A 12291-nucleotide genomic window follows, 5' to 3' on the forward strand; every position below is an offset into this window, starting at 1 on the left:
GGGTCTTTCTCCCTTTTTTCGAAAATCAGCCGAATTTTCTCAGGCGCGTAACTTTTGATGGGTAAGATTAAATTTGATGAAACGTATATTTTTGAAATCAGAATTAAAATCTGATTCTTTTGATGTATCTATTGGTATCAAAATTCCGTTGTTTAGAGTTTCGGTTACCATTGACCCGGGTCGCTCCTTACTTACAGTTCGTTACCACGAACTGTTTGAAAAGGGTTATACAACAATTTTGCTTAATGGTTTAAAACTTATACCCGAAAGTTCCTGGGCAAGAAAAAACTTAGTGCACAAAAAAGTAAGGTTCAGGGCACGAGGTCCTATTGGAATCAAGATTTATTTTTCCTCCATTGGCTTGAAACCTATATACGAAATCCCTTGGGTTAAGTTCTAATTCCCAAAAAATTAAAATAAGGCTTCTTTGCCAGAAAATGGAGCTTTAAAAAGGGCCAACAAACATGTTTTTGAATATAAACGTAATCAATCACTCAAAGCTATATAGAGAAAATTTACCACGGTAATTAAACTCTCACCTGAAATAACAATCAAAGCAGGTTAATCAAAGCGTATGTAATAAAAACGAATAAAAAGAATATACTTTCAGCAAATTTTTTTCTTTTATTCAAACCCTTATGCAGCCGGCTTCTGAAATGTTGTTACGTTATATTTGACGTCATAAGTAGGGTCTTAATGTTGAAAATTTTGATTTAAATAATGAAAATATCGACGGAAAGCTACTTACTGACGCATTTGGTGTCGTTTCCAGACCATGCTCCATCTTCTTGGCACATACGAATATGTGATCCTGTTAGTGAGTATCCAATATTACACTTAAAACCACAAGCTGCGTTCAAAATGCTGGAGCATGAATTTTTTATAAAGTAACCATTCTTGGGTGGTTCAAGGTTCGGACAAGTTGAAACTAGAAATATAGAAAAACAATAACAAAAACCAGAAGACAAATGACAAATAACCAAAACCAACATTTTACTGCTAACAATCTAAAACCATCAGGCATTAATCATTTTTTAATCAATTTTTTACCAAGGCCCTTCGCATGGAAAGTCGTAGAAATTTCCAAGAAATTTTTTACCAAGACCCTTCGCATGGAAAGTCGTAGAAATTTCAGAAGGAGCCCATTCGATTGGGAATTAAAAGCCCCTTTTAAGAGTCAAGAGTGATTGGAGGGCAACCAGCCTCCGTCCTACGCCCATTAATTCCCCACCAACCTCCAATCAAAATTTTGAGATAGCCATTTTGTTCGGCATATTTAAAAGGTCGAGTAGTGTCTCTGGGAATTTCAACCCCCCCAGACCTCAGGGCAAGGGCTGTAAGTTATGCGTTTCACCCATTGTCCGTTATTAAGACTTTCAGGAATAAATTTCAGCTTTTTATATTGCGAGGAAAAGAGACATTTAACTCGAAATAAGGGTTGTTTTCCTTATTAAAGGTATGTTGAATAAATAAAAATACACTATGTGAATGCTACTACTATTGGTCTTGTTAATACTAATATTACTAAGCCTAATGAATTTAATGTAGAACTTTCTGGGACTGCCAAGGGGGAAGTTGGGCTAAATCAAGACACATTGTGTATATGCACGGTATCAACAGGACAACTGAGATTTTAAAGTTCAGCATGAGCTATACCAACACTAATGATGAATAATAGCCCTATTCATTAAAAGAGGCTGTTGTACAAAAATTCATTTATAGGAAGATATTTCAAACATAACAAATTACAATGAATATATTCAAAAGACAGATAACTGCTGACCACTTTCAATTGGTTTATTATAAAACCTTGCAAACATTTTGGCATTTGTCCAGCCTACATATTTTATGATTTGATCTACATCAATTCCTCTTGCTTTAAGGTGGGACGTTGAGGCAGACCGTGTGCTATGAGCACCATAAACACTAATATCTATACCTGCAAGAAATAAAACTTCTTTTATCCATCTAGAAATAGATGACTTGGACGCAGCAGTATGAGGCTTACGATATGTAAGAAAAAGTGCGTCGTTTCTATTTGGATATAATGTCATTCTAATATAACAAGATAGGTGCGTCGCCGGACACAGGGACGACTCTTGAAAAGGTCGAAATTTAACTACTTATTTTTGGTTGCCCGGTTTCGATGTTTTTAACAATACATTGGTTTGAAAATCAAAACTTCCATCGTCATTATGTATCATATTACTAAGTGATAAACTGGCCAAAAACTGAACTCTTTCACAAGCTGATAGAATCAATAAAACTGCTAATTTTTGTGTTAGTGTCTGTAATTGAAGATTTTCGATATCCCAAGCTGGCAGTCTAAAGAGATCGAATGCACATTTTACATCCTAAATACTTGAAATCTTGGGTAGACTAGGCCTTCTATTAAAGACACCTCTCATAAACTTCTTGGTGATGTGATTACTGCCTAACTGAAGGCTTGGTAGAATTGCCGATAAAGCACTTCTCGCAGTATTAATAGCACTGTATCCAACACCTGAGTGAAAAAGTTCCGTAAGAAATGTCAAAGTTTCCGGTAGAGTTGCCTCCAAGGCCTGGATTGTGTTTCTTCCACAAAACTCGATCCATTTTTCAATGTAAACTTTGTACTGGCGCTTAGTTGAATCCTGCCACCCATCCATGATAATATCGACTGTGGAGGGAGAATATCCTTGGTGGTGAAGCCCTTGCCGGACACGACGCAAGCCGCTAGGTGTAACGTCTTGGACAATGGATGGTGCAAGGTCGGTTTCTGTGGGAGAGACAAAGTAAAATTATCATTTGGTAGAAATATTGGACTTCCTATTAAAAGCTTTAATAGTAAGGGATACCATACTTGTGTGGTTCAGTTCGAAAAGATCAAAATACCAGTGGCCTGATCTGTTTTCACCTTCTGAAGGGTCCTCAGAAGTAAACTGAATGGGGGAATGCATAAAAGAAATAATGCTTCCAATTCATTGCAAATGCATCTACGAAACAACATTCTGGATCTGGTTTCCAAGAAACAAATGGTTTAATCTGAAAATTTAATCTAGTCGCAAACAAATCAATATCTATTGACTGACATACAAAAAAATTCAAAATATTAAATCTTTCAGAATCCAATTTCCATTCCTTTTCATTATCAAATTTTCGTGATGCCTTATCCACAATATCAGCAACCCCAGGCACATGTTCTGCAGACATCTATCCTTTGCCCTGCAGTACTACCTGCCAGACCTTATTTACGAAATTACTACGAAGTTTAGATTTTGATCCTCCCAATTTATTTATGTAAGCTACTCCGGTTATATCGTCAGAACGCAGCCGGATATGCATGCCTTTAATATTCTGAGAACATCACCTTAAACACAGATAGACGGCCTTTGTTTCTAAGACATTGATATCAAATCTCTTCTCTTCTGAGGACCATTCACCTATGGCCGTTTTCATGGAATATTCATCCACGAGTGCCCAACCTAGTTTCGACGCATCACTACACAAATATTTGTCAATTGATCTAGACTCAATTGCTTTAGAAGCATGATTGGCAATATCCAACCACCATTGTAGGCCCTTCAAGTGCAGCGGACAATTGCCCACTCAACATTTTGTGTTTTAGAGGCAGCAAATGCGATTCTTGAGATAGAAAATGAGCATATTAAAGAAAAAGTTGTCAAAAACCTTACAGATGCAGTTCACATGCTTGGCCTCACCAATTACGATCTAAGTTTAAAAAGACGTCATGCGATGAAATTTGAATTGAGCCCAGATCCCACTGTAGCATCAGCTTTATGTGCCCCTGAAGTCAAAGTCACGGAGTATCTTTTTGGCAAAGATATTGCCAAAACAACGTCTAAAGCTAAATCCGTGGCGGATTTGAAAAAATCCTTTGGAAAACCAAAAAACGTGCAAGGGGGATATACATCTCAAAATGGCAGTCAATAACCAGTGATTTGAATATTTTGAATATTGTGGCCTCACGCTATAAGATTGAATTTGAGAAAACACCACTAAAAGCTTTGAAAACAAAAAACAAAAGTTTTACGTTTGAAGAAATAGAGGTTATAAGAAAGGAAGTTGATATTTTATTGCATAAAGGTGTTATTGTTAAAGTACCCGAATTCAGAATAAAGGAAATACGTTGTATTTCTCCCGTTTTTACAGTCCCAAAGAAAGATGGGTCTATTTCTTATTCTTAACCTTAAAAATTTAAATGAAAACCTTAAATATTACCATTTTAAAATGGAAAGTGTTCATTCTGCGGTTCTTTTGATGACAAAAAATTGTTATATGGCCTCTATTGACCTAGTCGATTTTTATTATTAATGCCCAGTTGATTTTTAATATAAAATGTGGCTTTTTTTTAAAATTTACCTTTGTTATTAGTTTAATTCAATGCCAAATGGCTTATCACCGGCCCCGAGGGTTCTTACGAAACTTATGAAACCTGTTATCTCTCTTCTTAGAAGAAAAGGGTATTTGTCAGTTATGTATTTAGACGACTCTCTCCTTCTGGGAAGGTCATATTTAGAGTGTCAAAATAATGTCTATGAAACAGCGAAATTACTGTCAGAACTGGGGTTTGTGATCCACCCGGGAAAGTCAGTCCTCATTCCAAGCCAACAAATAGAATTTCTGGGCTTTTTGTTAGATTCGCGATCAATGCGTATTTTCCTGCCGGAAGAAAAATTAAAAAAGTTATACATTTGGTTTCAAAAATTCTTAGTCAAAAATTGACTACGATTCAAGAATTGGCTGAAACTCTTGCCTTTCTTGTTTCAACATTTCCAGCAGTAGAATTAGGGCCCTTATATTACCGAAAAGCGGAATCGTTGAAAACTCAAGCATTAAGGTACGCGAAGGGTAATTTTGCGGCAAGGCTAACTTTAACATCCGATGTAAATTCGGAACTACAATGATGGTTGGATATTGCCAATCATGCTTCTAAAGCAATTAAGCCTAGATCAATTGACAAATATTTGTGTAGTGATACATCGAAACTAGGTTGGGTACTCGTGGATGAATATTCCATGAAAACGGCCACAGGTGAATGGTCCTCAGAAGAGAAGAGATTTGATATCAATGTCTTAGAAACAAAGGCCGTTTATCTGGGATTAAAATGTTTTGCCCATGATATTAAAGGCATGCATGTTCGGCTGCGTTCTGACAATATAACCACAGTAGCTTATATAAATAAAATGGGAGGATCAAAATTTAAATCTTGTAATTATTTCGCAAATAAGGTCTGGCAGGTAGTACCGCAGGGCAAAGGATAGATGTCTGCAGAACATGTGCCTGGGGTTGCTGATATTGTGGATAAGGCACCACGAAAATTTGATAATGAAAAGGAATGGAAATTGGATTCTGAAATATTTAATATTTTGAATTTTTTGGTATGTCAGTCAGTAGATATTGATTTGTTTGCGACTAGATTAAATTTTCAGATTAAACCATTTGTTTCTTGGAAACCAGATCCAGAATGTTTATTCGTAGATGCGTTTGCAATGAATTGGAAGCATTATTTCTTTTATGCATTCCCCCATTCAGTTTACTTCTGAGGACCCTTCAGAAGGTGGAAACAGATCAGGCCACTGGTATTTTGATCTTTCCGAATTGGACCACACAAGTATGGTATCCCTTACTATTAAAGCTTTTAATAGGAAGTCCAATATTTCTACCAAATGATAATTTTACTTTGTCTTTCCCACAGAAACCGACCTTGCACCATCCATTGTCCAAGACGTTACACCTAGTGGCTTGCGTCATCTCCGGCAAGGGCTTCACCACCAAGGATATTCTCCCTCCACAGTCGATAATATAATGGATGGGTGGTGGGATTCAACAAAGCACCAGTACAAAGTTTACATTGAAAAATGGATCGAGTTTTGTGGAAGAAACACAATCCAGGCCTTGGAGGCAACTCTACCGGAAACTTTGACATTTCTTACGGAACTTTTTCACTCAGGTGTTGGATACAGTGCTATTAATACTGCGAGGAGTGCTTTATCGGCAATTCTACCAAGCCTTCAGTTAGGCAGTAATCACATCACCAAGAAGTTTATGAGAGGTGTCTTTAATAGAAGGCCTAGTCTACTCAAGATTTCAAGTATTTGGGATGTAAAATGTGTATTCGATCTCTTTAGACTGCCAGCTTGAGATATCGAAAATCTTCAATTTAAAGACACTAACACAAAAATTAGCAGTTTTATTGATTTTATCAGCTTGTGAAAGAGTTCAGTTTTTGGCCAGTTTATCACTTAGTAATATGATACATAATGACGATGGAAGTTTTGATTTTCAAATCAATGTATTGTAAAACATCGAAACCGGGCAACCACAAATCAGTAGTTAAATTTCGACCTTTTCAAGAGTCGTCCCTGTGTCCGGCGACGCACCTAGCTGGGTATATTAGAATGACATCATATCCAGATAGAAACGACGCACTTTTTCTTACATATCGTAAGCCTTATACTGCTGTGTCCAAGTCATCTATTTCTAGATGGATAAAAGAAGTTTATTTCTTGCAGGTATATATATCAGTGTTTATGGTGCTCATAGCACACGGTCTGCCTCAACGTCCCACCTTAAAGCAAGAGGAATTGATGTAGATCAAATCATAAAATATGTAGGCTGGACAAATGCCAAAATGTTTGCAAGGTTTTATAATAAACCAATTGAAAGTGGTCAGCAGTTATCTGTCTTTTGAATTTATTCACTGTAATTTGTTATATTTGAAATATCTTACTATAAATGAATTTTTGTAAAAGAGCCCCTTTTAATGAATAGGGCTATTTTTGATCATTAGTGTTTGTATAGCTCATGCTGAACTTTAAAATCTCATCTAAACTCCAGGGCAAAGGTAAGGCACTCCTTTTGGAGTAGAATTGATAAATTAAACGAAAACTTACCAAGTTCGAAGTTTGATTGTAATTCTAACCCAAAGAAGGAGCGCCAGCGTAGCTGAGAGTTCAACTGCCCTCCCAATTTCCCTTCCCGTTGAACTCTCAGTGTTTCATCATGAGCTTAACCACCGCATATTATAATGACTTTAAAATACTGGGTTTGTTTTGGTCAATCGAGGCGATTGCGAAGGTCTATCTCAGTTGAACTCTCAGCTACGCTGGCGCTCCTTCTTTGGAGTAGAATTACAACCAAACTTCAAACTTGGTAAGTTTTCGTTTAATTTATCAATTAAACAATACTATTTGTGTCACGATTAAACATTGGTGAATACTATATCAACAAAATACGAACAGAAAATTAATTTAAAAAACTTTTTCCACAAATATTCTCTTCAAAGAAAATTAAAAAGCTCCATTAAATCAAAAACGAGCAGAAATAAATTCAAATAATCTTCCAAGTGTAAAACTACCACAAATCACCCTCATTAAATACATTAAAACCAAAACGAACAGAAATTACAATAAATATTTATGTCAAACTCAAACGAGCAAAAATTAACAAGAGTAGCGTTGACAAATCCCATGCCTCCTCAAGACAAGAACATAATTTGCACTTTACTGAAAAAAAATAACCTTGGATTGTAGTATAATATATATACTGATATTTATTCCTTAAAGTTTCAAGAATTTTTTGTTTATTAAAGTGAAAAAAATAAAAATATTTAAAATGTGTTTTGTTTTCAGTGAAGTACAAACCGCTCCTATAAGGACATTCAGACAGAGAAAGATTTACTAAGTCTGGAACGTTTCCGCATTTCAATATACAATTTCCGTGAATATTGCGAAGGCTTTTCTGACAGAAGCACGTTACTCGCTTATTTAAAGTGAGAAATATAAATGCATAAATATAAATACAGATATAGAGTTATAAACATGAAGTGCTAAAAAAAAGTTTAAAAATGAAAACTAATAACTATTTTCAGTTTCCTATTAAGCGAAATATTAAAATTCTTTCAAATTATTTCTTGGTTTGAATGTTGCTTTGTTTCAAAAGCATGAAATAAAAAAAAAGTACGGAAACATTGCAATATGAAATTTAAGCATACCTCTACAAGAGTTTTTCTCCAAAAAATATCCAGGCTTGCAGGTACATTGGTCAACAGAGGTTGCACCAGATGGTGAAATATGATTCTTGGATGGACATGGTGTGCAGGAATTCAAATCACCAGGCCCACTGACGTTCTTGTATGTCCCAGAAGGACACTCTGAAAGAAAAAAAAATTATAGGCCAAAGCTGAGAACCACTATCTATATTTTATACTTTAATAACTTCTTAGACCACACTGCCTTTCCATTTGCAAAAAAAAAAAAAATGATGACATTCAAATATATAAGTAAGAGGTAGAAATTTTGACTTTTTGAACTTTATCTATTCACTGTCTTTATTAACAGTTTTACTCGTAACTTAAGTATTTCTAAAATTTTAATTTTGTATATGGTTCATGAGATAGTATTATTTTTAGGAAAATGCAGCTATTATTTATGTTTCTTTAAGATACAATTAAAAGGATTTTTTGTTCTCTTTTAAAATTTAAATAATAGCAAATCTAGAGATGAACAACATCATATGGATGCGCCTAAAACCAAAAGAGGGATTGAAATTTTGAAAATTGTAAAGAAAAGCAAAAGTAAGGCTTTGGAGGTTTTTACAGAAACAATCCTCTATTGACAGTTGAAGGATAAATCTCTAAAATTACACTTCGTTGCTTAAAATCATAATTTTTTTAGGTTAGGACAGCAAAAATATATACAGAATTTATATATAGATTTCCAAATGTATTCTCGTCCCACCACTTAAAAAAAATTCGCCCAATTATTGTCAGTCATTCAACAAATCATTCTACAGAGTTTTATTCAGAGTATTATACATTATATCAGAGTACTATACATGTTATACGTTCTACAGAGTATTATACAGGGTACTGCTAATACCCTTAGCATTCTTAACACTTTTACGTAATTATCTTAATACTCTTCTGGAAACACGTGTACTGATAAAGGTTCAAGAAAGGATGCTTAGAAGACACCAACTAGTGGCTAATATTTTTTTTCTTGAAGGTACGGCATCATAGGCGGTGTCATAGCCCTGCCTAAGTAAAGAGCGACGTGTGCGCAATGTGTTACTTTTTTTACCAAGGCACTTCGTATAGAGGAAGTTGTCGTAAGAACTTCCAAAGAAGCTCATTCGATTGGAAATTGAAAGTTCTAGTGCTATTTTTAAGAGTCCATCATTTCCCCAAACACATCCACTCAAAATTTTGAGATAGCCATTTTGTCTAACATAGTTGAGAGGTCCGGTAATTATACCTTTAGGAATGAAGAACCCCCCCCCCCCATGGCAGTCAGAGTAAGTGCTATGAGTTGTACCAGTCATATTAAATATAAGGTTTTTATGGAAGGGGTGGTCGTAAGAACTTCGGAGAGGGCTTATTCGATTGGAAATCAGAAGTTCGAGTGCTCTTTTTAAGAGTCAAAAGTAATAGGAAGGCAACTAGCCCCACCCCCTCTTTTTTCCAAATGCATCCTATAAGAATTTTGAGATAGCCATTTTGTCCAAAACGGTCAAAGTTTTCATAACCGCCCAGAGCCTGGGGGCAAGGGTTGTAAGTTATGTCGTGGGGGCATATACAATTTTTATGAAAGGAGTTGTCACATAAACTTCAGAGGGGGCTCATTTGATTGGACATTGAAAGTTCTAGTTCCCTTTTAAGAGTCAAAAGTGATAGGAGGACAGCTTGCCCTCCCTCGACCCCCTCTTTTCCCCTAACGCGTCTGATTGAAATTGTGAGAGAGCCATTTTGTTCAAAATAGTCTAAAGAACATATAGCAATGCCTCCAGGGTTGACACAACCCCCCAGAGTACAGAAGCAAGGGTTGTAAGTTATGCCCCGGGGCATATAAGGTTTTCATGGAATTACTAGTCGTGTAAACTTCAGATGGGGCAAATTTAATTGGAATTAAGAAGTTCTAGTGCCCTTCAAAGAGTCAAAAGTGATTGGAGGGTAGCCCCCCCCCCCATGCCCTCCATTTCCCAAATCACATCTAATAAAAAATTTTAAGACAACTATTTTGTTCAGCATTGTTGAAAGGTCAAGTGATTATGTCTTTGGAAATGTCAACCGCCCACAGCCCTCAGGACAGGGGCTGTTAGTTAGGAAATTCGTCAGTTGTTTACATATAGTATATGTTATTGAGAAAGGTACGCACTTTTGGCCTTAACTTTTCAAAAGGACGAAAGGCATTCGGATGAGCCTTTTAGATAGTGTCAAGGGGAGTATTGAACTAAATCAATACACGCTATGTGCATACGGGTCGTCAAAAGGGCGTAACTCAGGAATGACTGAGTGTATTAATTGGACTACTGCTACCACTGTTGCTACAACTTCTACTATCACTAAAACTACTGCTTGTTTAGAGAGTACACTCCAAGCCTGATGATATTGAAATGAACAGCTGAAGAAACGTTGAGGGGAAAGTTGAACTAAATTAAAACATACTATGTACACAGAGATTGCTGATACAGGCGTATCAATAATAATTTTGGAACGACATATCGTATCAAGGAGAAACTTCTGAGGCATGATGAAGGGGATATTCAACTGACCAAAAGGTAACATGCACCTGCTTGTACTCTACGGCCACTGCTACTTTTTTTGCTACTGCTACAACTGCTGCTACTGCTACTAAACTAATCCTACTACTACTTCGATTGCAACTACTTGTAAGGCTAAGAGTATTATCATCTTAGTTCTCTTAGTTGGATTGGACTTCACTGAAAATCGGAAGTTCTAGTGCCCTTTTAAGAGTCAAAAGTGAAAAAGTGTTCGGAGATACTGCAACAACAACTACTACTACCACTACAACCACTACTTTTGAAGCGATTACTTCCAACGCTGGGAACATTGAAATAAAAATTTTAGGACATCTTGAAGGGAAAGTTGAACTAAATCAGAACATTCTATGTACAAACAAAATGTCAAAAGGGCGTATCAGCAATATCTTTGCAACGGCTTACCGTACCAAGCTGATACTTACAGGACATCGTGAAAGGGATGTTCTACTGGCCTAAAGGCACCATGACTATGCTACTACTGCTATCAATACTACGGTTAGTACTGTTATTACTACTACCGATACAACACTACTACTGCTACCACTACTACCCCCATGATGCTAGTGTTATTAATACTAAGGGTAAAGGTGAAATTTTGAGAAAATATTGAGGGGAAATTCAAACTAAATTAAAACCTATGTGCATGCAAATTGTTAAAATGACGTATCTCAGAAATGGATTACGGAATTAAGTTGGAATTCTCAGGCAATCCTGAAGGGGGAAGTTCAATTGAACAAAAGGCAATATGTGCATACTACTACCAATACCACTAACACTGCTACTAGTCCTGCTACAGCTACTTCAATTATTAATTCTATTGGAACTTCTACAAGCGCTAAGAGTACTAAGATGAAAATTTCAGGAAGTCTTGAGGGGGAAGTTCAACTAAATTAAAACACAGTACGGATATACAGGTTATCAAAAGGGCATATCTGCAATATCTTACTACCTAGTACCACTAGAACTACCGTTTCTTTGGCGAGTCCTACCAATGCTGAAGAAACTTGAAGAAATATTGAGTGGAGATGTTCAGGGGAGAAAGGAAAATCCCCGTAGAAAATTCCCCTTCGAGTCTGACACAATATCTCAGAGCCGGGGGACAATGGTTGTAAGTTATACCCCGGGGCATATAAGGTTTTCATTTAATGGGTGGTAGTATAAACTTCGAATGGGGCTTATTTTGTTGGGAATAGAATGTTCTAGTGCCCTTTTCTAGAGTCAAAAGTGATTGGAGGGCAATTACACTTCCCCATCCACCATTTCCCAAGTCACACCTAAACAAGATTTTAAGGACTGTTAGTGCTACTAGCAATAAAATAACAAATGAATGTGGGTTGTCAGTTAATATACATATAGCCTACTGATATTTATTCTTTAAAGTCTCAATAATCTTTTACTGATTAAAGTAAAAAAAGTGAAAACATTCAAAATGCATTTTATTTTCAGTAAAGTGCAAATTATCTTACAGCCTTGAGTTGGCATGGGGGTTCTCATCCCGACTCATGTTTATTTCTGCTCATTTTGAATTTGGCTCGGTTGTTTATCGTAGTTTCTGGTCGTTTTGAGTTTAATTTATTTATTGACGGTGGTTTGTGGTAATTTTTCGCTTGTAAGATTATTTGACTTTATTACTGCTCTTTTTTGGTTTAAAGGAGTTCTTTACTTTTCTTTGAAAAACTTAATTCGTGGAAAAAGTTTTTAAAATTTATTTATAAACAAGAGCGAGCT

The 12291-nt window shown here is 36.1% G+C and overlaps 1 protein-coding gene across 3 annotated transcripts in view; it reads right to left on the reverse strand.

Moving 5' to 3' along the window:
• LOC148944648 (sushi, von Willebrand factor type A, EGF and pentraxin domain-containing protein 1-like) overlaps positions 1 to 12291 on the reverse strand; it is a 190846-nt gene that overhangs the window by 122515 nt on the left and 56040 nt on the right. For all 3 annotated transcript variants that reach the window (XM_089099709.1, XM_089099710.1, XM_089099711.1), the window contains exons 5-6: positions 7997 to 8155; positions 749 to 928 (exon numbers count right to left, since the gene is read on the reverse strand). In XM_089099709.1, the coding sequence (XP_088955835.1) occupies positions 749 to 928; positions 7997 to 8155 (339 nt within the window). The remainder of the gene's footprint in view (positions 1 to 748; positions 929 to 7996; positions 8156 to 12291) is intronic.

The sequence above is a fragment of the Artemia sp. Qi Xiang Cuo genome, chromosome 14, assembly GCF_049724085.1.
Source record: "Artemia sp. Qi Xiang Cuo chromosome 14, ASM4972408v1, whole genome shotgun sequence".
NCBI classification, from domain to species: domain Eukaryota; kingdom Metazoa; phylum Arthropoda; class Branchiopoda; order Anostraca; family Artemiidae; genus Artemia; species Artemia sp. Qi Xiang Cuo.